Source organism: Adiantum capillus-veneris, chromosome 9 (assembly GCF_014529385.1).
Source record: "Adiantum capillus-veneris isolate H3 chromosome 9, ASM1452938v2, whole genome shotgun sequence".
NCBI classification, from domain to species: domain Eukaryota; kingdom Viridiplantae; phylum Streptophyta; class Polypodiopsida; order Polypodiales; family Pteridaceae; genus Adiantum; species Adiantum capillus-veneris.
In genome coordinates, this window is record NC_140939.1 from 3,722,993 (window position 1) to 3,748,554 (window position 25,562).

A 25,562-nucleotide genomic window follows, 5' to 3' on the forward strand; every position below is an offset into this window, starting at 1 on the left:
CTAATATGGAGAGACCCCTGATATCTATGATTTCTAGGCTGATTAGAGCCAAGGCCTCAGTCCCACATGACATCATACGAGCGGAGCTGGCTGCCCCACCTATGGAGGTTGAGGCACTCACCAGATCAGTATCATTTGTACACAGCTTATGGGACACCACCAGGGACAGGTATGCCAGGCTTGCTCTCGAGTCATCCAAACAGCTGGCATTACAGGGAGATACATCATGTTGGTATGCACAGATGAACTCATGGTTTCAGAGGCATGGTTTCAGCATGGACAGGCTGCCCCCTTTCCAGTATTCTCTTGATGCACCATCCTTGGCTCTTACACGGATGGAGACTACTAGACTCATTCGGCAGGATCTTATCCAGCTTGATAGCAAGAGGACATGGATAGAACCATCACGGGAGTTGGGTACGAAGAGGGTTTTCTATAGAGAACATCTTCTTCAAGTCACGACAGACAGATTTGTCACACGGCCCAGTTACATGGACACACATCTATCTCATAGGTTACGATGTGCTATTGGCCAGATTCGCACATCTTCACACCAGCTTGAGATTGAGACAGGTAGATTCAGAGGCATACCAGCAGACAGTAGGATATGTCAGTTATGCCATGCAGAGCCAGAGACAGAGTTTCACTACATATGTCGCTGCACAGTCTACTATGAGATACGGGGACGCTTTCATTGTCTATTCAGAGATGGTTTTGACTCGTTAGACAAAGTCATGAGATATCAGGATCAAAGATGTCTCGGATTATTCCTACTTGAGATTCAGAGACATAGAGACGCTCTTTTGAATGGGCAAAGACAGAGACAGTCCCAGAGACGCATCTCAGATTTCTTCAGTCTGAGTACCACAGAGTCAGAGGGGACACCACCACCAGAGAGCTCGGTTCCCACCCATACACACATCAGCGGTACTCTCATTGATCGAGCTATAGAGTTAGGGAGATCGAGACGACCGCGACTGAGGAGGGGAGCCACGCAGCACCGGCGGAGATTGCGGGAGAGGATCCACAGGATTCTAGCACGACACCCACAATGTCGATCGGGATAGGCTTCATGCTACTGCTATATTGTATCATGGTGACACTTATCCCCACTTTGTACCTTTATGGCATGATACCATTGCTCAGCCTACCAGCCACCCATAGGAGTCGGTAGCACTCCTATCAGTTCTTTGTTTGTAGTTTTCTTGTTTGTACCCAGACTTGGTACTAGACTCATCATTGTCATCAGTTGGTCTCATAGGTCATTTTGGCCTCTTGTAGACGTTAATATATCATTTCATTTCATTTCATTTCTCTCTCTCTCTCTCTCTCTCTCTCTCTCTCTCTCTCTCTCTCTCTCTCTCTCTCTCTCTCTCACGGATACATACCCACACACACACTACACACATACACACATACACACACGTTGAGTGCTCTCTTCCCCTTCTCCCCTGTTCTTCACAATATGAAGAGAGGGTAGCTACGAAGACAACCATGTCTTCCCCCATCATCAAGACGCCGACACCGACAACGAAGACAACGTCCTTCATGCTCACGAACAAGAGGCTTGCACAACTGGAGAAGGACATGATAGAATGGCGGATGGAGAGAGAGATATGGAAGGAGGAGAAAGCCACCTTCATCAAACTATGGAACGAAGAGAAGGAGGACATGAAAGCGGAAATCCAAAATCTCAAAGAGGAGAAGGAGAGAAGGGAACGGGAGAACGAGAAGGAGAGGGAAAGATGGAGGATAGTGGAAGAAGAGATGAAGGCACAAATCGATCTCCTTCATGGTTCCATCACATCCCTCACCCCCGAGGAAGGAGAGATTAGGGAGGAGGCTAAGGAAGCCCTCAAGGAGGAGATCACCAAAGCCCTCACCGCAACCATTCAGGACAAATTAGAGGCCACCTAAGAAGGATGGGTCGAAGTGGTCAAAAAGAACATCAAGAAGGTAGCAAGAGAGGAAGCCCAAAAAGATGAGGTACTCATCGTACACACAACCATCGAAGAGGAGAAGATGCGACAAGCTCGCCATCTCAATGTGCGAGTGACCGGCATCAAAGAAGAAGAAGGGTCTACACCCGAGAGTGATGGGAAAGCTTTATGCAAGAAAGTGGGATACAAGGAAGAAGAGATCCCATTCTCCAAAGTTTGGAGAGCCGGCAAAGATCCAAAGAAGAGAGCTCTCATCCTCCAATTCGCCTCCGAGGAGTCTCGAACTTCCTTCCTCCGAAAGAGGGTCATCTTGAGAGGGATAGAAGGCCCCCCGATTTATCTTGATGATGACCTCACAAAGATGCAACAAGATCACCGTCACGCGTGCATGCCTCGAGTCCACCAAGCCCGCAAAGAAGGGAAGAAGGCAGTATATCGAGATGGTAGGGTTATCATTGATGGCAAGACCATCGCATAGGGACTCGTGGCCTGTGGGACACACGAGGAGATTCATGTCACGGTTTGGAATTGCAATGGAGACCTATCGACACACCCAGAGAGACTTGAGGAGGTGATGAGAGGTCGAGACATCATTCTACTTACAGTGACACACGAGAGCCCAGAGAGAGGGTTACCACGGATACATGGATTCCAGTGGGAGTCTCTACATCGAGGATGTATGCGCCAGCACACCACTCGCGGCTCAGGAGGAGTGGCCATACTCTTTAGACAGGGGCTTCACAGCAGACTACAATTTGTTGCCCGGGACCCACACGCCCGCTACATGTGGATTCGCCTCGAGCTCTCACGAGACAGGATCGTCTACATTGCCCTTTGCTACTTTGCTCCCACAGGCTCCAGATTCGCCCCTATTGAGCAGGAGTCACCGTACGCATGCCTCACGGAGGAGATTATGGAGTACTCCACACTGGGTGAAGTCTTCCTTATGGGAGACTTCAATGCTCGTACGCGCAGTGAGCAGTGTGAGGCATATGACCATGAGGACCCAGAGGCACTACACACTCTCGATGAGGAGGCTACTATGAGAGATACAGCAGACAGAGCTCCAGTCACAACCTACGGACGACATCTACTTCGACTTGGCTCCCAGCACCGTCTCGTTATTTATAACGAGATAGTCCAGTGGCCCACCTCAGGGGGCCTGACTTGTATGCCACATGGAGTTGCAGAAGGAGGGGGGAGTACAGTCGACTATATTCTCGGACCGAGGGAGGCTACACACCTTATCACATCCTTCACCATTCCACCCATACCCATCGGAGCCGACCACACATACCTCTCTTTCTCCATCACCGTAGATACCATCCCACACAGCTCCACAGCACACACTCCACACACCACCATCCATTTCACACATGAGCTAGCCTCTCTTTACTTGGCCAAGGTCGAACATGGCCTATGCCTCCTCCACCCATCCACACCACTCTCAGTTCTCACATCACATATCTCTTCCGTTCTCCACACTTCAGCTATTAGCTCTTTTCCACACAGGACGCACTCCCCCCCCCGGGACTATGCCTCAGAACCGCTGGTATGATGATGAGTGCAGAGAGCTATACCGACGCCTCCGTGCACGGCGAGCCTTAGGAGAGATCACAGAGAGAGAGGCCAGACGGCATATGAAGACGCTGACACGCCAAAAGCGGCGAGCATTCGAAGAGGCACAGGAGCTTGAGCTATACCGCCTATTCATGAGCATGGATAGCGCGACGGCATGGCGCACCCTGCGCGAGCCACGTCCGACTACAGCTATTGAGGACCCACAGATATGGCATGACTATGCAGAGCGACTATATGAGGTACCAGGGCAGCCTCCTATCCCACAGCCACACGAGCCACGCCCCACGTGCTCCTCCTTCTTTACAGCAGCGATGGTAGAGAGGGCCATACGCCGCATGCAGCACAGACGATCAGCTGACCATACTGGATTACAGAGTGAGCACATCATTTATGCGGCCTCCACTATAGCCCCGTTGATTGCACATGTCTTCAACCGGGCTATAGGGGAGGGCTTCCCAGAGGAGTGGACACAGCACACCATAGTGCCTATCCACAAATCTGGCGACACCCTGGACCCAGGGAACTACAGGACTATCATGATTGGCCACACGATGGCCAAGCTATATGGAGCAGTACTTGAGGCACAGCTCAGCTGCTACGCAGAGATCGAGGGTTTACGAGCTCCAGGCCAGGCAGGTTTCAGACGAGCTTTCTCCACCACTGACCACATCTTCGTTCTGCGCAGCCTCATTGATGGGGCAAAGGCGCGGAAGAAGAGGCTTTACTGCTGCTTTGCGGACTTCCGCAAGGCCTTTGACACAGTCCCACGCGAGAGACTCTTCCAGCGCCTTCACAGCATTGGGGTACCAACAAAGATGATTTGGGCCATATATGCCCTCTATGAGAGGGTGACGGGTCGGGTTCGTTGCCCAGGCGGGTTTTCAGAGACCATTGCTAGCACCATTGGTGTTAAGCAAGGATACCCACTCTCCCCGACACTCTTTGGGCTCTACATCGACGAGATCTCCGACTACATATTGCGAGCAGGGGGAGAGGGGAGCGACTTGGCACGTACTCCGGTCCACATCATGTTATATGCTGATGATATTGTGTTGATTTCAGAGTCACCCGAGGGCTTGCAACGCCATCTTGAGGCCTTGGACGAATTGAGCACACACAGGGGGTTGACTGTGAACCTTGGCAAAACCAAGGTTATGATCTTTCACACATCCAGTGCAGTGAGGAGCGCCGCCACCTTCACAGCAGCAGGAGGACAGGTTGATGTAGTCACCTCCTATGTCTACCTTGGCATCACATTCACCAGCCTACCAGGACCCTTCACTATGAGGCAGGCTGCTGTTGACAGGCTCACCCGAGGATATGCAGCTCTGGCCATGCTAGAGCGGAGATGCCACCAGGCACACTTTCAGGAGCCCCGCACGAAGGGGTGGCTTTTCGACACCTTAGTCACCCCGGCCTTGATGTACTCGGCGGCGGTATGGGCACCAGGATTGACAGCTAACCAGTGGACAGAGCTTGAGAGACCACAGGTATGTATGATCTCACGCTTGCTCCGCAGCAAGAAGACAGTGCCACATGACATTATTAGAGCCGAGCTCGCCACACCACCTATGGTTGTAGCGGCACTATTCCAAATAGTTTGCTTCATCCAAAGGATGAGAGAGCTACCTCCTGACAGACTTACCCGTAGAGCATTTGAGACAGCTATACAGCTATCAGAGAATGGGCATGAGAGAGCATGGTACTCACAGGTCAGAGCATGGTTTGAGGGACACGGTCTTGACATGGAGAGCCTACCACCATTCCAGTACGACCCCCACTCACCATATGTTCACCTCTCTCGCAGTGAGAGGAACTTGGTATTGAGACAGGATCTGTGGCAGCTATACACTAGGAGAGTCTGGGAGGCACCTGGCTTGGGGACGAGGATGTCAGATTACAGAGACCAGTTTCTCACCATATTGTCTGGGGGGTTCATACAGAGACCACGCTACATGGACACATATATGCCACATAGCTCACGGGTGGCGATTGGTCAGCTGAGAGTGGCTTCACACAGGTTAGAGATTGAGATCGGGAGACATACTGATGTTCCCAGGGAGGAGCGAATCTGCAGAGCCTGCACAGAGGAGGTGGAGAGTGAGGAGCACTTTGTATGTAGATGCAGAGCATACACTGAGATCAGAGGCAGGTATGAGGCCTTATTCAGAGGACAGCCCACTCTCCGACAGATCATGGAATCTCGAGATCAGAGACAGCTCGGACGTTTCTTACTAGAGATACAGAGCCATCGGGACACACTACTACAGCCACACATAGCTACACAGACAGAGGGGAGACAGTCGCAGCTCACAGACTTCTTTCAGAGGATTTCTGCCCCTCCCTCACCAGACACTCAGAGGGGAGTGACACTCCCACAGGCGGAGGTGAACCGAGCTAGACGACGACCACAAGTCACAGGCTACAGGGGCGCGAGCTCCCACCACCGACAGATCGAGGAGATCCGAGCCCAGGAGCGTCGTGCCACTGAGGAGCGAGTGGCTCAGATGAGGGCCGACCCGACAACCTTCATGCGGGTAGCCTTGGCACCAGACCCGCCCATGTACCACATATTACATCCCCCCATTAGTACAGGATGGAGCTAGATAGCTTGATGCATTCTCATGATTGTACTACCTTGAGCATATAGACATGCATATACCCCTAGAGATAGAGCTCCATCCCTCCTCAGATACTCCACTACCTACATTCAGTTCAGTTTTGTATCAGTTTTGTTTCATTTGTCTTTCCGATAGACGCATGACATACACACCATGTACATTTGATTTGTCTCATAGGCCGATTTCGGCCTGACATAGACGTTAAAAATCTTTCTTTCTTTCTCTCTCTCTCTCTCTCTCTCTCTCTCTCTCTCTCTCTCTCTCTCTCTCTCTCTCTCTCTCTCTCTCTCTCTCTCTCTCTCTCTCTCTCTGTGTGTGTGCTCTGCCCGCTCAGCCTCAGCACCACAGCGCACAGGTTTCTAGCAGAGCATGGGCTCTTAGGGAAGCAGAGCGGCTGGGGTTGTTGAGCGTGCAGGAGCTGCTGAACGTGCAGGGCTGCAGAAACGCAGAGGGAGCAAGTCACTGGCGCACCCTCTCTCTCTCTCTCTCTCACGCAGCCTCTCTCTCTCTCTCTCTCTCTCTCTCTCTCTCTGTGCTCTGCCCGCTCTGCTTGCTCTCGCGCTGCTGCTGGGACAGCGCGCACAAACTCCCCCACCTCCCGCCCATTTGATGCTGTGACAGCGCGCCCGTAGATTTTCAGCCCGCCCATCTGCTGCTGTGACAGCGAGCCCGTAGATTTTCAGCCCGCAGGTACATACGGCAAAATTGCAAAAGTTCAAAACACAGGAGGAATTCCTACAGGAACTTTCAATCTCGGCCTTTCCGGATTTTTCCGAATTTTCGCATTCTCAAAATCCTGTACTTTCAGACTTGCAGGGATTTATTTACAAGGAATTTGGAAACTGCAGAGCTCACAGATATTGCAAATTGACACATACAGAAAGCAAACACATGCCATGTAGGCTGAATGGGGAAACATATGTATGCAAAATGCGGTGCGTATAGGTTGCTCTATCCTCTCTCTCAGAAAGTGAAACAAATAAGGCAAGACAAATGGCGGCGCACTACATGGTCACAAGCAAGAGGATGACAGCCATTGAAAAGGAGTTGAAAGAATGCAAAGCCCACATGGATGAGTGGAAGAAAGAGACGAATTTAATTCTCGAATGGAAAAAGAGGGAGGAACAGGCGAGGCAACTAGAACGCAAGGAGTTCCGGGATGAAATTCAAGCTTTAAAAAGTAGCATCTCAGCCCTTCGGGAGGAACTCGACGAAACCAAAGAGGGAAGACGCCTTGAAGATGGGGAAATTCAACCATCAATGATTGACGAGCTGAATAGTATACGAGCACAAGTCAAAGAAATAAAGGAGGAAGGAGAAATGAAGACCTCATGGGTGGAGGTTCTCTCCAAAGCGCAAAAGAAAATGGACGAGGCTCAAAAATGGATTGAAGTTGTCAAGAAGGGAAAGGGCAAGGAAATTCCGACTACACCCGACATCATCAACAAAACACTAGAAGAGGAACAACGAAGAAGGGTACGCGCTCTACACGTGAGAGTGACCGGTCTAAAAGATTCAGATATGGTGGACCAAGAGGTGAAGAGCCTCATGTCCATGATGGGGGTGGAGAAGCCCTCGCACACACAAGCTTGGAGAGTGGGCAAGAAGAGTGAAGGTAATGGGGAGAGTTCAAAGGGACGGGCTCTCATTTTGCGCTTTCCCTCCATGGAAGAAAAGAAAGACTTTTTAAAGAAGAGGCCAACCCTCAAGAAAACAGGTATCTTTTTAGGAGATGATCTTACGCTCTCACAGCTTGCACATATGAGAGAGGTCATGCCAGAGATTATAGCAGCAAGGGAGAAGGGGAAGTTAGCTTTCTACAGAAATGGATGAGTAGTGATTACAGAGCACCGCTCTACATGACGGTGCGAGACCTATGGGACCACTCTCAGGACGGCAGTTTGGAACTGTAATGGTTCGTATAGACTTGAGCTTCACCCAGAGGACAGTCTCCTTACTCTGTACTTGATGATGATATCTGGGAGTTCTCCAGAGTTGGAGACATCATACTCCTGGGGGATTTCAATGCCCGTACAGGCAGCTCACAGACAGTCTTCTATGACACATCAGAGGAGATGCTTAGAGAGCTAGAGCCAGAGGAGTTGGGACTTGAGAGATGCTCACACGACAGAGAGCATACAGAGTATGGGAGATACCTGAGAGAGATGACGACTACTCACAGTTTAGCCATACTGAATGGCTTAACGACTTTCCCATTGTCTACAGGTTTTACTTGTTTTCCACATAGACATGGGTCCAGCACTGTAGACTATGTTCTGACACATCCGAGCTTTATCTCTCACATTCAGGATTTCACAGTGGGGTCCAGGCCGGTTGGGATAGCAGTAGATCATGCACTTTTAACATTTTTAGTCTTCTTTGAGTACAATACATCTCAGGCCTCACGGGGTGGTGGACATACACGCAATACTTTTACACCAGAGACTGACTCAGTCTATGTAGAGGAGATACGTAGGCTTCTATGCACATCAGAGCCAGTATACACAGTGGAGGAGATCACATCTATGCTGACAATGACATTACATGGGGCAGCGACAGAGGCATATCCACACACTCAGCCTCGGCAGAGACGTCGTTCTGGGCACATGCCTCAGAACAACTGGTATGATGAGGAGTGTCGACAGAGGAGAGCTCAGATACAGCGGGACCTGACATTGGGAGTGATCACCTATAGACAGTCTCGCATTGCTACACGACGACTAGTGCGGCGGAAGAAGCGAGCTTTCTTGGTCCAGATGGAGCAAGATTTATATCAGCTCTTCCTTAGTAGAGATTCAGGAGAGGCTTGGCGTCTATTCCATAAGAAGTCTCCCCCACCAGTGATCACTTCTACAGAGATATGGGGGCAGTATGCAACATCTTTATACACTGTACCTGGACAACCACCATTACCAGACCCACCACAGCCATGTCCGCCTACGAGCACCTTCTTTACCACTGAGATGGTAAAGGAGGCCATTGACAGGATGAAGACCAGACGGGCACAGGATCATGAGGGTTTGGTAGCAGAGCACATTATACATGCTGGGGATTTGTTGGCAGAGATGCTTGCACGGATATTCAACCGTGTCATGTGTGAGGGTCTCCCTGAGTCTTCGAGATTATCTACTATTGTACCTATCTTCAAGACAGGTGACCCCACAGTGCCGGGGAATTACCGTACTATCATGGTAGGACACACATTGGCACGGTTATATGCATCCATCCTCGAGCATAGGCTGAGCAGTTGGGCAGAGGTTATGGGCATACGAGCACCTGGGCAGGCTGGTTTCAGAAGGGGTTTCTCCACACTAGATCATGTCTTTACACTCAGAGCTATGATTGAGGAGGGTCGAGCACATGGTAGACGGATATACTGCAGCTTTGTGGATTTTCGCAAAGCCTTTGACACGGTGCCAAGGGCCAGATTGACGCACCGGCTTATGGAATTGGGGGTACCCACACAGCTGCTTTGGGGATCATGGCATTGTACAGTTCAGTGATGGGTCATGTACGCACATCAGAGGGGATATCCGACATAGTTCACTCCACCATCGGAGTGAAACAGGGATGCCCACTGTCCTCTACTTTATTTGGTATGTATGTTGATGGGGTCTCTGATTATATTGACAGAGGAGGAGATAGAGGTGCTCAGCTTGCAGGGACATGGATCCCTCTTTTATTGTATGCTGACGATATCGTGTTGATATCAGAATCGCCAGAGGGTATGCAGAGACATTTGGACGCATTGCATAGTTTTGCAGAGGATAGTGGATTGTCTGTCAACCTTGGTAAAACCAAGGTCATGGTATTTAATACCACGCCACAGTGGGTTAGGAGATCAGCACCTACTTTCACATATGGACAGGACAGTATGGAGTACACTGATGCATACACATATCTTGGGGTGGTCTTTAGTGGACCGAGGTTCACACTGAAAGTGGCAGCAGACACTAGATTGACTCGTGCCTATGAAGCCCTAGGTGGTTTAGAGAGGATTTTTTTGCAAGTTCAGTTCCAGGAACCTCGAACAAAGCTCTGGCTTTTCGATACTTTGGTCGCTTCAGTTATGCACTACGCAGTTCAGGTTTGGGGACCGTCTATTGACAGTGCTGGATGGACTAATATGGAGAGACCCCTGATATCTATGATTTCTAGGCTGATTAGAGCCAAGGCCTCAGTCCCACATGACATCATACGAGCGGAGCTGGCTGCCCCACCTATGGAGGTTGAGGCACTCACCAGGTGAATATCATTTGTACACAGCTGATGGGACACCACCAGGGACAGGTATGCCAGGCTTGCTCTCGAGTCATCCAGACAGCTGGCATTACAGGGAGATACATCATGTTGGTATGCACAGATAAGCACATGGTTTCAGAGGCATGGACAGGCTGCCCCCTTTCCAGTATTCTCTTGATGCACCATCCTTGGCTCTTACACGGATGGAGACTACTAGACTCATTCGGCAGGATCTTATCCAGCTTGATAGCAAGAGGACATGGATAGAACCATCACGGGAGTTGGGTACGAAGAGGGTTTTCTATAGAGAACATCTTCTTCAACTCACGACAGACGGATTTGTCACACGGCCCAGTTACATGGACACACATCTATCTCATTGGTTACGATGTGCTATTGGCCAGATTCGCACATCTTCACACCAGCTTGGGATTGAGACAGGTAGATTCAGAGGCATACCAGCAGACAGTAGGATATGTCAGTTATGCCATGCAGAGCCAGAGACAGAGTTTCACTACATATGTCGATGCACAGTCTACTATGAGATACGGGGACGCTTTCATTGTCTATTCAGAGATGGTTTTGACTCGTTAGACAGAGTCATGAGATACCAGGATCAAAGATGTCTCGGATTATTCCTACTTGAGATTCAGAGACATAGAGATGCTCTATTGAATGGGCAAAGACAGAAACAGTCCCAGAGACGCATCTCAGATTTCTTCAGTCTGAGTACCACAGAGTCAGAGGGGACACCACCACCAGAGAGCTCGGTTCCCACCCATACACACATCAGCGGTACTCTCATTGATCGAGCTATAGAGTTAGGGAGATCGAGACGACCGCGACTGAGGAGGGGAGCCACGCAGCACCGGCGGAGATTGCGGCAGAGGATCCACAGGATTCTAGCACGACACCCACAATGTCGATCGGGATAGGCTTCATGCTACTGCTATATTGTATCATGGTGACACTTATCCCCACTTTGTACCTTTATGGCATGATACCATTGCTCAGCCTACCAGCCACCCATAGGAGTCGGTAGCACTCCTATCAGTTCTTTGTTTGTAGTTTTCTTGTTTGTACCCAGACTTGGTACTAGACTCATCATTGTCATCAGTTGGTCTCATAGGTCATTTTGGCCTCTTGTAGACGTTAATATATCATTTCATTTCTCTCTCTCTCTCTCTCTCTCTCTCTCTCTCTCTCTCTCTCTCTCTCTCTCTCTCTCTCTCTCTCTCTCTCTCTCTCTCTCTCTCTCTTTTTTTGGAAAAAGTCAGGGCTGTATATTACTGAGTACAATATAATCCCCAACGGATGCCAAAATAGCCTATCACGTGGGGTGTACAAGCTGAATGTAAGGAGGAGAGCCACCATAGTGACAACTCGACTAGAACAATCTCATGGTGGTCGGTGTGATGAGTGGAGGAGAAACCACCGAGGAGGGGCATAATGCCACGTTATCTAGCCACCTGTAAGTGTGAAGAAGAGTGGGGATCGGGCCCAACGCCGAAGGAAGGCAAACCGGCGAGCCTCGGCTGCTCGAGATGTACCTGAGGAAGAATCCCACTGCCAAATCAGGGTGTGAATGATGTCCAGCCAAATGGCAGTGAGGGTATCCTGAAGGAGCTGTGGAGCCGCACTTAGAATGTGGAGACAACGAGCTCTCCAAACATTCCATAGTGTAATACTAGTGATGACTGAAAAAACTTCATCACGTGTCTGAGAATCCCCCTGCCAAGCAATCTGTGGTAGCATAGCCAAAGTCCCTCGTCGATAACCAGTTGAGTAAGCATAAAGGCTGGATCTATGTCTGAGCCCTCATAGAAAAGATGCGGGCCAGGCATCGGCGTCAACCATGAGACAGATCCCCAAGTAAGAAATCCATGCTGAACACCTGCTCTGCTAAGTAGAAAGCAAACCGCAAGCCACACTACATGGGAAGCTGAGCATGACCAAAGACACTGTGCACGTGACTCAAGTAGGCGCAAAGGACAGTGAGTACATAACGGATCATGACCCATAGTAGCTAGCCAAGTCCCAACTAGAAGTCCCTCATGTGCAATCATCTACATGAAAAAAAAAATACGACGAGCCGCATGTAAATCCCAAATGGCAGACCAAAACTGCTGCAGATAGGCATGGGAGAGGCCTGAATGTAACCAGAAACGCAAACGAGTGGGCTACTCTGGTTGCTGTCTCATCAATGCTAACCGTCCAATCCTGACAGTGTACTCAAAGAATGATACAGGTGCACCAGTGGGGTCAGAGTGAGGCCAATGCCACTCTCCTGGGTCCCAATAAAGTTGAGATAGGGCACGACCCTCCCACACCCGAAGCCTCCAAAGTGCAGCATCTGCGGAAGCGAAACGGGAGTCAACACAACGACGCTTCCCGCGGGAGCCAACTACTCTGATGGCCTCCCATCGAGCGCCGGGGAAGACAAGGTGTGGAGAGGTGGCATCATATGTCAATCTAGCATGAATCCCCTGAGACTGGTCAGTATCAACTGTGAACAGCATGGTGTCTAAACGAACTAATAAGAGAATGCTCTGAGCAAAGAGGCCTTCCCAGCCACAATGGGGAGGCATCTGAACCGTGCCTCGCATGACTGCATCCCACTGTGAAGGAACAGCGGAATCAATCTCAAGCAGTCTGTCTGTCACCCCGCGACCAATGTCATAATGTTCTACCACAAAATCAGCATCCAGCATACGTGTCTCATGAAACAACCGCATAGAGGCAGCAAGGCCAATGTCCCAAGCAGCCCAATCAATGTGAGTCCTCTCTCCAAGCTGACGGGGTGGATTAATCGAAGAATCAAGAACTGCAGCATTCCAAATGAGAGGCTGGCGCTCAATCTCCTCACGACATGAGGGAGGTGAGCGTATCATAGCCCGTCGCATGGAAACCCAAATCTGAAGGAGCGATCGGATGAAGGGTGAGAGGGTGGTGATGGACAATGGGGCATCCCTAAAGAGAAAACAATACCCTGTATGCCAAGTATGACCATCTCTAGTGTCGAGTCGTGGAGTCACTGCGCAAAGAGCGGCCTGAAGAAGCATCTTCCAAGGTTCTTGGCCAGGAAAAAGACCTCGAACAATAAGCTTGGTAAGAAGGGTGCGGCTCTGTAACTCTGGATCAATAATACCAAGGCCTCCCTCTGACCTAGGACAAATAATCGTGGACCAGCGAACTCGAGCACAAGTATCAGTAGTCCCATCTGTGCCACTCCATAAAAAGTTCCGCACTAGTCGGCGGAGCTAAGCTATCACACCAGAATGTAACATCCAACATGTGATTGTAGCACTAATTGGTCAAGCCTTTGCATAAAGGAGGAGATGTAAAGAATGTAAATAACTACAGACTATAATCATTGGGTCTCTTATGGCAAAGTTGTTACGCTGCATAATGGAGATAAAATTGAGTGATTGGGTTGAAAAGAATAGTAAGCGTGCAAAATGACACCGGGTTGTAATGCTGGTGACGGATCCTGCGCTCGCTACTGCTGAACACCCCCCCCTCCTTGCTGTGCCGTCGCTATCACCACCCCCCCCCCTGCTGCCCTCGCGCTGGCCCCCGCCCCCACCTGCCCTTGCGCGCGGCAGCCCAGCCCGCCGCCCACCCCCCTACTGCGCGTACCCGTCGCTGCCCCCAACTCGCGCTACCCGCCAGCTGCTGCCCCCTCTCTTGCGCGCCCACACGGTACCCGCCTTATTCGATCCCCCCCCCCCCCCCAACACCTTCTTCTCCCCGAAGCTTCCTGCACTTGGATCTGGCAGCACTGTTCCTTTGGACAGTGCTCGGCCCGCTCGGCTGCAGAGTCGCTTCACCGCCCGCTTCTTCGACACAGCAGTAGACACAGATGGAGGCTCCAGCTCCGCCATAGAGGGACTCGTCCAAAGCCCCCTCGCCCGACCCCGTTGAGCCCACCATTCGACTTGCTCTTTCGCCGACAGAGCAAGCGAGCGTAGTCGTAGAGATAGAGTGCTTGCAGGCGACTTCTGTCATCTGTAAGATTCTCGGCACCCGACCTAGCAGAGGAGAGCTGCGTGACCTTCTCCAGGCCCGCCTTCTCGCAGAGGTGGGCAAGATCTTGGACATACAGATACTCGGACAAGGTTACTATCAAATCGAGTTTGAGACCTCCGAGATGGCGTCCAAGGTCATCGCCACGAGTCCATTGACCATCCGAGCAGCACGAGCCCACTTTCAACAGTGGGGACATGGTTTCGACCCTGCTTCGGATGTTCTAATAGAGGAGGCAGACATCCCCATCTCCGTCTGCTTTCCGGGTTTGCGGAGGGAGTACTTACCACTTTTGTCCAGGATCGGCTCAGCCATTGGGACTGTCTTGGAGACACCTCGCACGGAAGCCTCAGTAGCTGCGAAGGCGGCTGGCATTCCCTCAGTTCGCGTTTTGGTCAGAGACACTCAGACGCTCCCGAAGGTTATTCTTCTATCTCGAGTGAGTGGGGGTTGGTTTAGACAAAGTGTGGAGTATTCAAGCCTCCCGAACCAGTGCTTCATTTGTTGACAGATGGGCCATCTAGCGAAGGCATGTCCACGGAGGAGGCCTCGACCTACACAACAGCCTCAGCCCCAACGTGCAAGGGTTGGGCAGCAAACACAGACAGAGACACAGCGCACGCATGCAGAGCCACCCTCTGAGCCTGGGGCTCCAACGGAAGAGGGATGGCAGTAGATCCGTGGTCGACGACGACAGGGGCCACAGCGACAACCTGGCACTCAGAGTGGTCCTCAGGTGCCTACTCAGCAACAGTGGATTCCCACAGGGAACCGGTTTGATCCTCTTGAGCAAGATGAGGTCCCTGCTCCAGCCCCCACCCCAGCTTCACCCTCGACAGCCCCTCCCCCTCCAGAGTTCCCCCCCTCTTCCTCATCCTCCACCCCACCTCCTACTCCCACCGCCTCTTCCTCCCGCCCCTCTACCTCTACCGCTCCCCCCCCCCCCGCCCCTCTTCTCCACCTCTCCCCCCCCCCTCCCGCTCCAGTTCCACAATCGTCCCAGGGGGCAAGGCCTTCTCCAGCTGCTAGGAGATCTCTTGGCAACGCCTTTTCCACGAGTCGCTTGGTGAGAGAGGGACAACCTTTCTTGCGGCCCCCTCTACAGGTGCAGACGTCCCCCCTTGCAGATATCCCTCGAGGTCTGACGAGCATTGACATCCGACGCCGATGGGATTTCTTCGACTACGACTTCACTCGTTTTCTCAGCGACCCCTCAGCAGACCATGAGGCAGCCTGCTTCAAGGTCCATGTTCTGTTCCTTGCAGAAAGGAGGACAGAGGCCTTGGACTCAACAGTTGGCTTCTCCTTTCCCCTCTGCGGCAGGGACCAGACAGAGTGGACTCTCGACTCAGTGTTGGGATGGTTACACACACAGGTCCTAGAGTTCTCTCACCACATGGGAGAACTAGGAGTTACAGACATGCTTCAGACTCTATGGCCATTGGCCAAGTTTGCGGTGACACCTCCAGATTCAGCAGGATGTAGACACATTGTGGTTTACTTCTTTGCCGATATACAGTGCTTGCCATGCTATGTATACATTCAAGAGGACTCCTGGTTAGAGGAGGTTTCTTTACGTACGGCTCGCTCTGCTTGGGCTTGGGCCAGGCACTCGATGAAGTCACGCCTATCTAGAGGACGTTCGGATGCGGATTACTCCCCATCCAAGCCAGCCTCGAAGATAGCCCGTCTAGCTACTACGGCAGCATCTGTTCCCTTTCGCTCCCCATGAGGATTGTCTCATGGAACGTGCAGGGACTAGGTGGGCCCCAATTTCAGCGTCAGCGGGGCCGACTGCGTCAGGAGCTTCAGCGCTGCCTTGTGGGAAGAGAGATTGATCTCCTTACGCTTCAGGAGCACCATCTGTGTGAGAGCCGCATTAGACGTTGTGCTCAACTCTTGCGTGGACGATATGACACTTTTTGGTCAGCTACTTTTGGACCAAAACTCTTTGCAGCAGGCCGTTGTAGGCAGAGGGATTATTGTGCCAGGCAGGGCTCAGTGGATTACTATGCACGTTCAAGATTGCCTAGTGGGCTTCCTGAACATCTATGCGCCCAATGTGGCGAGTGCTCGAGCAAAGTTTTGGTCACAGATAGTTGAGTCTCTGCCGCAGGCAGAACACTGGTGCATAGGAGGGGACTTCAACATGTTGGAGGACCCTTTGACAGGATTGGTGGTAGCCATGCTATTGTGCATGGAGTTGAGCTGGCAGCTTGGGAGAGGTTTTGTATGACTCTGAGGGTCTCGGATGTTTGGCCGCACTCTGGTTTTGTGAGGCCCCCAAAAAGCCTTGCCTTCTGACCGCAGAGTGGGAGGAATGAATCTATTATGGATAGATCGCTTCTACACTAGTGACCATTTCAGTGACTTGGGAGGGACAGTGGGCATTCTGGCAGGGACTTCCTTCTTGGACCATGCACCAGTGATCCTCACAGTGGCAGACAGGCAGAGGAGTGGGAGCACGATGCTTCGCATCCCAGAGAGTGTCTTGTTGGACTCGGCACTCAGAGAGCGGGTAGAGGCTCTCTGGACAGAGAGCTTAGAGAGGCAGGATTCTCTTGCTGACAGAGTGGCCTTAGGCCTAGCTCAGATTAGCCGTTTTTTTCTCCAGGAGTCTCTAGCTCGCCGGGCTGCAGCGAGAGAGGAGGAGCAGCGTCTCAGACGGGTCATTGCTTCGCTACAGAGGATGCAAGAGCAGCATCCAGACAATCCTTGGTTGGAGGAGTAGCTACAGCAGGCTCGTCAAGAGCTTGTTAGCAAAGAGGAGAGACGACATGAGTTTGCTTTCCACCGACAGGCAGCTCAGTGGACCCAGGTGGGCGACAGAGTGACGGGTGCTTTCTTTGAGACAGTGGGACCTCGGCATTCGCATGCCAAGGTCAGTCAGTTGAGGAGGCCCGACGGGTCAGTTGCTTCTGAGCCCGAGGATATGCGTGCAGTTGCTACTAACTTTTACCGGGAGTTACTGTCTGCAGAGCCCCAGTCAGAGCGTCAGGATGCATGCAGGGAGCAGGTTTGGGCACAGATGCCTTGTCTTGTGACTGAGGAGATGCGTCAGAGGCTCGAGCTACCACTTCAGCTTGAGGAGCTCCACACAGCTCTTAGGGCCCTCCCCCGTGGTAGCTGTCCAGGTGAGGATGGGCTGACTCCCAGTTTTTTCTTGGAGTACTTGGACCTGCTTGGCCCAAATCTCTGTAGTGCTTTTCAGTACATTTTGCACACAGGAATGATGCCTGACAGCATGAGTGAGGGCCTGATCTACCTCATTCCCAAGGAGGGTGGCTCCTTGGATGAGATTGTGTGTTGTATGCTCGGCATATTGCGCCTTCCCGCTGCCCCAAATGCCTTGAAGCTGAGGAAACCGTGCCACGCTTACTATGGTGTTGTCGTCACTCCAAAGCCTTCATTCGGCAAGTGTCGACTGCTCTTCGGCTGCGTTTTCCTTCCAGCTCTTTTCACGGATGATTTTGGCTTTTTGGGGTGCTTCGTTCACCGCAATCTCAGTTTGCGGTGTTCTTCACCTGGGTCAGATTTTGGACTATGTGGGCCATCTGGCACCATAGGAACTCCTTAATGTTCCAAGGCACTTTTGTTGACCCCTTTTCCTATTTCAAATTATCTCTTGGTCAAGCGCTGCATTTTGCCTATGACGCTGGAGACATCACTCTTGATACCTACAGGATTTACTTTGACTGTTTCTAGCCTTCGGAGCCTCATGGTGCTCCGTGTTTTGTATCCCTTTCTTTTCGTGGGTTTTCCTCTCTTTGAGTTTTCCCACTTGTAAATTAATCAAAGCAGATTTACAAAAAAGTCTGTGCGTACGTGCTGAGCTGCATCTAGAACTATACAAATGTATCAGTCAAGCATACATGCATGCAACTGCACACTCTTTTCCCAAGTAAACCTTTCACAAAGACCTTGATTTCTGATGGTAGAGCTTACATGCCTCATCAGCAATAAAGAGGATATCGTGCTTTTTCAGCACTGCCTGAACCTGTTCAAAAGTTGGAAATCTTTCAGCGTTCTTGAAGCTAGAGCAAGTAAAAAATTAGAGAATGAGGAGCTGAATACACCACCTTGTCGAAATACGTGGCAGGAGGAGGAATCACTCCACCAGCCCCCATAACTGGTTCTGCAATAAATGCTGCAATCTGTGCAAGACAATCAATCTCATGTATCTGATTTGTTCCTGCCCCTCTTCTTCTTTAAAAGAACTTACATTGTCAGCACCCTCCTTAAGGATTAGTTGTTCCAAATTATTAGCCAATCTTGTGGCAAAATCTTCCTCGCTTTCACCTGTCAAAACAATTTCATATTGTAAGAGAGACTGATAGCTATACATTGCAGTTTACATCAGTAGCTTTAGAAACGTGCATAATAAACTAAACTTCTGACACTGAAAAGGCAATTGCAAAACTCTAAAGCTCCACCAATAAGTATTTTATTTAGGGTGCCTGCTACCCAGAAACAAACAACCCCGCCCTTATATGTCTGAAATATATCTGAGAATCAGAGTGCATGCCTGCATTGCGAAAGCGCCAGTAGTGAGGACAGTCTGTGTGCAGGACAAAGGGGACAGGTAGATCAAAGCTTTGATGAAGGTTGCTTAGTCTACAGAACACCAAATAAGGCTTTACTCAATACTTGAGTCAATTAAAACTGTAGAAAATAAAAAAGGACAATCTCCTAAAATGGATCCATACCCTGTGAGACTTGCTGCAACTATTGTTGATCCATGATACCTGAAAACACTTGAACCTCCTTTTAATAATGAACTTGGCCGCACTGATAAGTTCACTCAGATTGTAAAAGACTTACGCCTTTTGCCGGGCAATTATCTTCTTTTTGTTTGGTCTTCCCAATGCATTATTGTAGTACCAAACCAGTTTTACCTGTCAAAAGCTGACAATAATCTTTAGGTGTGCTTAGGTAAGATCATCCAGTATGCGCCATTGAATTCCCTTATTCGGCAAACAGTTGAAAGTGAGCATTGCCAGTTCTTGAAACGGTTGGAGTAACAGCATGACCTGAATGAATTTGCAATACCAAATGTGGTTCCATAATTTAATGCAATTAAACTCCTGTTCTAAACAGAAAGTTTCTAAGTGAGGATGATAGGTTTGTGGATGGTGACTCTAATTCTTTGGAGGTATTATTGGATCAGAATGGTAGTCATACCCGCTCCAATGGGATTGAGGACAGTTACCCGCTGGGTTTGAAAGCTTTTGCCTAGTATATGCATTATTTTCTACCCGTGTAGATCAACCATTAGCAGGATGATTGTGTGATACAAACTTGGCAATGCTAACAGTGTGTTAGATGGATGGCCGTTGCTCCATACTTGCTCATTTGTATGCCTTTTTACTTCAGAGAGAGAGCTAAAGGCATTGGCATTCATGGCTTGTATTTATGGGAACCTTGACTCAAAGAATATTTTGAATGTAGGGTTTCATGCCTCGGTGCAAATGGTCCTGTTGTGTTATGTTGCATGTTTAATATATAGCTTTATGAGATTGGACTAATATGCTTGGGGATTGCTGAGCTTGGAATGTACTTTAGACTCTAGAGGAATTTTGTTACAGGTCTTTCAAAATTCACAGCACAAAACTCCTTGAGAAAATTCCATTGTTGCATAGTAGAGTAGGTTCATTACGTCGCTCGAGTAAATTAAACAAGTTACCAGTGATTGGTTAGAACTAGGCTACGTTTAGTAAGCTTGGCATACTTGAGTTTGTCCCCCTAAAGCTACCCAAAATGGGTGAAGTCATGTCAAAAGGTAGAACAGTAGTAGAAAACATTTATATGCTGTACAAATTGTAAATTTAATTATGACATCAATGTCTTTTGGTGTTTCACTAACAAATCAAGTGATTTTTTGTGACTTTCTAGGAGGGTGTTTTGGCTTCATCCAGCTCTTACAAAGTCGCGTGAAATGATTATTTTGAATAGCCCATGGTGGACACTACGAGGAATCAATCTCTGCCCAATGGATCTACAGATTATACTGCTAGTAATACTACCATCATGCTTCAAAAGCTTCTGACCTCTACTCTTGATCTGTCAACACTCGTGTGCTCAGAAGCTCTTACATCACCAGAAAACATTTACAGAGTGTGATCAGCAATTTCAACATCTGCTATTGTGCATCGATTGTTTTCAAGTTTGTATCCGTAGGTTTTGGTCCAGACTAATGGAGCTCAAAAATAAATGATTGCGCATTAGCAATTCCTGTATGGGAGATATTTGGCCAGCTGTGGATGCTGAGAGATAGCAGCTTTTCAAACCTCTAGTCAGCCTATGTACTGCTAGCAGGATATGAAGCGGCATGTGCATGATCCTTCAGAGAGTTCATAACTTGAAACCCGTGAGTATAACTCCCAAATTCATTGTATCAGGCTCCCTTTCTCGGCCTCAAAAATTGAATATAATGTGTGACAAAGACTTTTTGTGCCAAGACAATCCTCTCACTGCAGCCATCTCTGCCATGTTGAAATCAAACGATGTGCTAAAGAACTAAAGCCCGTGGTAATCCGTCAATAAGAGATATCGCAGCATAATCATACAGTGCCACATGTAAATGTCAAGTTCATACCTGCTGTATGTAAAGCACAGCTAACCTGGGTATCATTGGCTTCAGATCCATCATTTGTAAAAAAGACTTTTGACATATCAGCTGGTGTAAATAGTTCAAGCAACTCCTTCGAAAGTTCCTGCACATGGCCAGCCTCCCATATAAGCGCGTAAAGTTGCATATTAGCAAATAAGTAGCTAATGACCTAAAAGTACCAACGCAGGTTTCGTAATACGGTTCCAAAATGAATGATAAAAAGGTAATCTATTCATTTGATTTGTTGCAGCAGCAATTAATCGCGGTTCATGTCCACCTGCAATTTAAGCACTTTTTTGATCATATCAATACTGAAATTCCACATCTTTCACCATCCCCTCATATAGCATACTTTCTTGTAAAAGCTAAACAGAGTGAAATTCATGTTCCTTGTACATTGTCTCTTGCCTTGATTTAAATAAAAGATAAAGACAGACCAACAAGCATCAGAGAAGCAAATGTGCAGTCACAATACATAAGACTTGCCTAAAGATGTGCACCAAAGGCCAGCAAGAGAGTCGAGGTACTTCTTTCCATTGCTGTCATATACATACACTCCCTGTAGATAAATATTCTTTAGTTTACCAGTTTGTGCCCCTGAAAACAATGGCCCTAAAGATTTTGTTAAAACCATAGAAATGTAAATGATGTGCCTACCTCAGATCTTTCTATAACCAAGGGATTGGAATCTGTCACCTGACGAGCTGCGGTGAAAGGAGCCAGTACTGCATGACCTCTATCACTGCAACCATTTGCGCGTATATTATTGCATCGTCCTTTACAGGCTAAAACATCCTAGGCCTAATATTTTCTCTTCAAACTTAAAAGTGATTGAGTGTTAGCATATGTAGCCTCAAAACAACAGTAGCAGACAAACTACCTGCTGATCTCTTGTTGAGCTGCAACACCATAGGATCTATAGCAAACACTGAAAGCATGTTGAGGGCATGTTGGTGCACTTTGAGTTTGAGAATACAAGCTCCTGGAAACAAACTTCACCTACAGGTTCACGTGGAAGGCAGTCAGGAGATCTATTATTGTCCTAAAACAAAACACATCACTTCAAAGCACGGTCCAACCAGGCCTTGACACACAAACAGTGTACTACCAAGAAACAAACAAAGAAGTTTCATTTGTAAAGAGCATGCCCTCATACGATGGAGCACAAAAGCTCTTACTAAATTTCAAAGAATGTTAAGAAAGACATCCTTCAGAACAGCCAGCATGCAATACTTAACTCACACAGATGTGGGTCTTGCACACTGCTTCCATCAACTTCCCTTCGCAGCAAATGCTTTTATTTCTTGGGATGCAAAAAAGATCCTATTATTAGTTTTTGAACCTGCCCAGTGGGCTACATTACCCCTACCATACCGACAAGGAACACAACAGAGAGACTGAATCACAAGCGCAAGATTCTTGACAAGAATCTTACAACAAAGCAAAGGAAACTAACAGAGATGGGTCAGTGCCCAATAATATTCTGACTCCAAGGAAATAACCGGAATGTGATAGGACACTGAGCAACACGGTGAGCTAGAGATGTACGAGTTTTGGAGGTCATCTCCTTGGGTTTCCCCATCTAGACCTTGTGAGGAGGGCTCCTTTGTGGCTCAGAGGTGCCCAGCCTTGTGAGGTTTTTCCAGATTCTAGGCATCTCAAAGGATGTACCAGATTTAATTAGGCCCGTCACTTGTGGCCTTTTTGGTGGGCGTCGTATTTTATTTACCTTTTTTCCATAATTATTAGTTTTAGGGCAGTAGGGTTTTATGGATAATGGGACTAGGTCAGGCATTTTATGTGCTCACCTATGTAGGGACGAGGTGTTAAGAGTTCAGGCATCTCGCTGGATTCATAAAGTCGGTCCCAGTTTCTCCCAAGGATAGGTGCTAAGGAGTGAGTGCTGTTTTGTGGCTGTGCTCGGCCAATGTGAGGTAGGTCTCTCATGTCGGGTCGTGTCTAGCCATGTTTAGCTCGGGTTTTGGCTTGGTTCCATGGTCTCCTCTATTCTTGCAGGCTGGGGGGTCTCGTGTGCAGGAGCAGTTGGCAGTGTCAGTAGCAGTCGCAGTTGTGTGACCTCGAGTCTATCCATTGGGCATGTCAGCTCTATGCCGGACCACCCTTGGTCACTTGTATGAGCAGATTGTTATCACCATGGAGAGCCTTTCCCAGATCTCTCTCAAGGTTATGGTTTTTAACACCACACCGCAATGGGTCAGGAGATCAATACCTACTTTCAAATATGGTCAGGGGACTGTGGAGTATACAGATGCATACACTTACCTGGGGGTAGTCTTTACTCGGCCGAGATTTTCTTTGAGAAGAGCAGCAGAGACTAGACTAACTAGAGCTGGTGCGGCTCTGGGAGGAATGGAGAGGATGTGTTCGCAGGTTCAGTTCCACGAACCTAGGACAAAGTTATGGCTCTTTGATACTTTGGTTGCCTCTACTATGTTATATGGGGTGCAGGTTTGGGGACCTTCTGTAGGCCAGGATGGTTGGAGGCGTATGGAGAAGCCCCTGGTATCTATGATCTCTCGGTTGATTAGAGCCAAGGCTTCCGTACCGCATGATATCATTCGAGCGGAATTAGCTGCCCCCCCTATGGAGATTGAGGCGCTTACCAGATCAGTCTCCTTTATACACAGTCTGTGGGATACTACCAGAGACAGATATGCCAGGGTGGCTCTAGAGTCCTCCATACAATTAGCTCTTTTTGGGGATACATCATGCCGGTATGCACAGATGGCATCATGGTTTCTCACACATGGTTTCAGCATGGACAGGTTGCCTCCTTTTCAATACTCTCTACAGGCACCCTTGAGGTCTCTGACGCGGGTAGAGATTAATAGACTCATTCGTCAGGATCTGATCCAGCTAAACACGAGGAGGACATGGATAGAGCCGATACAAGAGTTGGGCACAAAGATGGCTTTCTATAGAGAGCATCTTCTCTACCTCATGGGGATGGGTTTGTGATTCGACCTAGCTATATGGACATGCCTCTTTCTCATGGTTTGCGTTGTGCCATTGGCCAGATACGCACGTCCTCACATCAGCTCGAGATTGAGACCAGCAGATTCAGAGGGACACCAACAGATAGCAGGATATGCCGCTTATGCCGTCTAGAGCCAGCGACAGAGGTACATTACATATGTCATTGCACAGTGTACTATGAGATACGAGGCCGTTTTCATTGTCTATTCAGAGAAGGTTTTGGGCCTCTATCTAGGGTCATGAGTTATGAGGATCAAAGATGTCTCGAACTATATCAACTTGAGTTACGCAGGCATAGAGAAACTTTACTGAGGAGAGCTGAAGAGAGAGAACCCCAGAGACAAATCACAGATTTCTTTACACTAGATATTGTACATCCAGAAGAACAGACAGAGGAACAACCAACAGTGGAGAGGTCTGTCCGCACTACTGGCATTCTCATAGACCGAGTATTGGAGCTAGGGAGATACAGACGCCCCGATGGAGAAGAGGAGCTCCACAGTTTCGAAGGAGGCTACAGCAAAGGATTCAAGCCATACTTTTTCGTCGTCCAGAGTGCAGATGAAGATGGATCCCTATGAAGATGAACTCATTCGTCAGAAGCTAGATACCAGGAGGACATGGATAGAGCCGCCACAGGAGTTGGGCACGAAGATGGCTTTCTATAGATAGCATCTTCTCCACCTCACAGGAGATGGGTTTTGTGATTCGACCCAGCTACATGGACACACATACGTCTCATGGTTTGCGGTATGCCATTGGTCAAATACACACATCCTCACATCAGCTGGAGATTGAGACGGGTAGATTTAGAGGGATACCAACAAACAGCAGGATATGCCGCTTATGCCAGTTAGAGACAGAGACAGAGCTACATTACATATGTCATTGCACATTGTACTATGAGATACGGGGCCGTTTCCACTGCTTATTCAGAGAGGGTTTTGGTCCTTTCTCTAGGGTCATGAGTTCTGAGGATCAGAGATGTCTTGGGCTATATCTACTTGAGTTACACAGATATAGACACTTTACTCGGGAGAGATAGAGAGAGACAGTCCCAGCTTTTGTACCCAGACATGGTATTAGATTCACCATTTTTTAAAAATTGGTCTCATAGGTCATTTGGCCTTTTGAAGATGTTAATATAGCATTTTATTTCATTTCTCTCTCTCTCTCTCTCTCTCTCTCTCTCTCTCTCTCTCTCTCTCTCTCTCTCTCTCTCTCTCTCTCTCTGCGAGCTGCTCCCTCCTGCGCGCTGCCCTCCCCTGCAAGCTGCTCCCTCCTGCGCGCTGCCCCACCCCTGCGCGCTGCTCCCTCCTGCGCGCTGCCCCCCCCTGTGCGCCGCGCCCTGCACGCCAAGAAGGCCAGCGCGCTACCTCCAGCCCAGCTTATTGCCGTACCCGCAGCCATCTCTCTCTCTCTCACACACACACACACACACGGTTACATACCCACACACACACGTTGAGTGCTCTCTTCCCCTTCTCCCCTCTTCTTCACAATATGAAGAGAGGGTAGCTACGAAGACAACCATGTCTTCCCCCA

The 25,562-nt window shown here is 49.1% G+C and overlaps 1 protein-coding gene across 4 annotated transcripts in view; it reads right to left on the minus strand.

Moving 5' to 3' along the window:
* The window catches only part of POP2 (Pyridoxal phosphate (PLP)-dependent transferases superfamily protein), a 155,999-nt gene that overhangs the window by 91,885 nt on the left and 38,552 nt on the right, over positions 1–25,562 (minus strand). For all 4 annotated transcript variants that reach the window (XR_015189080.1, XR_015189081.1, XM_086519398.1 and 1 more), the window contains 11 exons: positions 21,901–22,019; positions 21,678–21,762; positions 21,507–21,579; positions 21,200–21,297; positions 21,031–21,123; positions 19,232–19,305; positions 19,117–19,155; positions 18,936–19,024; positions 18,633–18,709; positions 18,490–18,564; positions 18,360–18,407 (listed from right to left, as the gene is read on the minus strand). Coding sequence is in view for 2 of the 4 variants with exons in the window: in XM_086519398.1 (XP_086375524.1) it covers positions 18,360–18,407; positions 18,490–18,564; positions 18,633–18,709; positions 18,936–19,024; positions 19,117–19,155; positions 19,232–19,305; positions 21,031–21,123; positions 21,200–21,297; positions 21,507–21,579; positions 21,678–21,762; positions 21,901–22,019 (870 nt within the window). In the remaining 2 variants the exon portion in view is untranslated. The remainder of the gene's footprint in view (positions 1–18,359; positions 18,408–18,489; positions 18,565–18,632; positions 18,710–18,935; positions 19,025–19,116; positions 19,156–19,231; positions 19,306–21,030; positions 21,124–21,199; positions 21,298–21,506; positions 21,580–21,677; positions 21,763–21,900; positions 22,020–25,562) is intronic.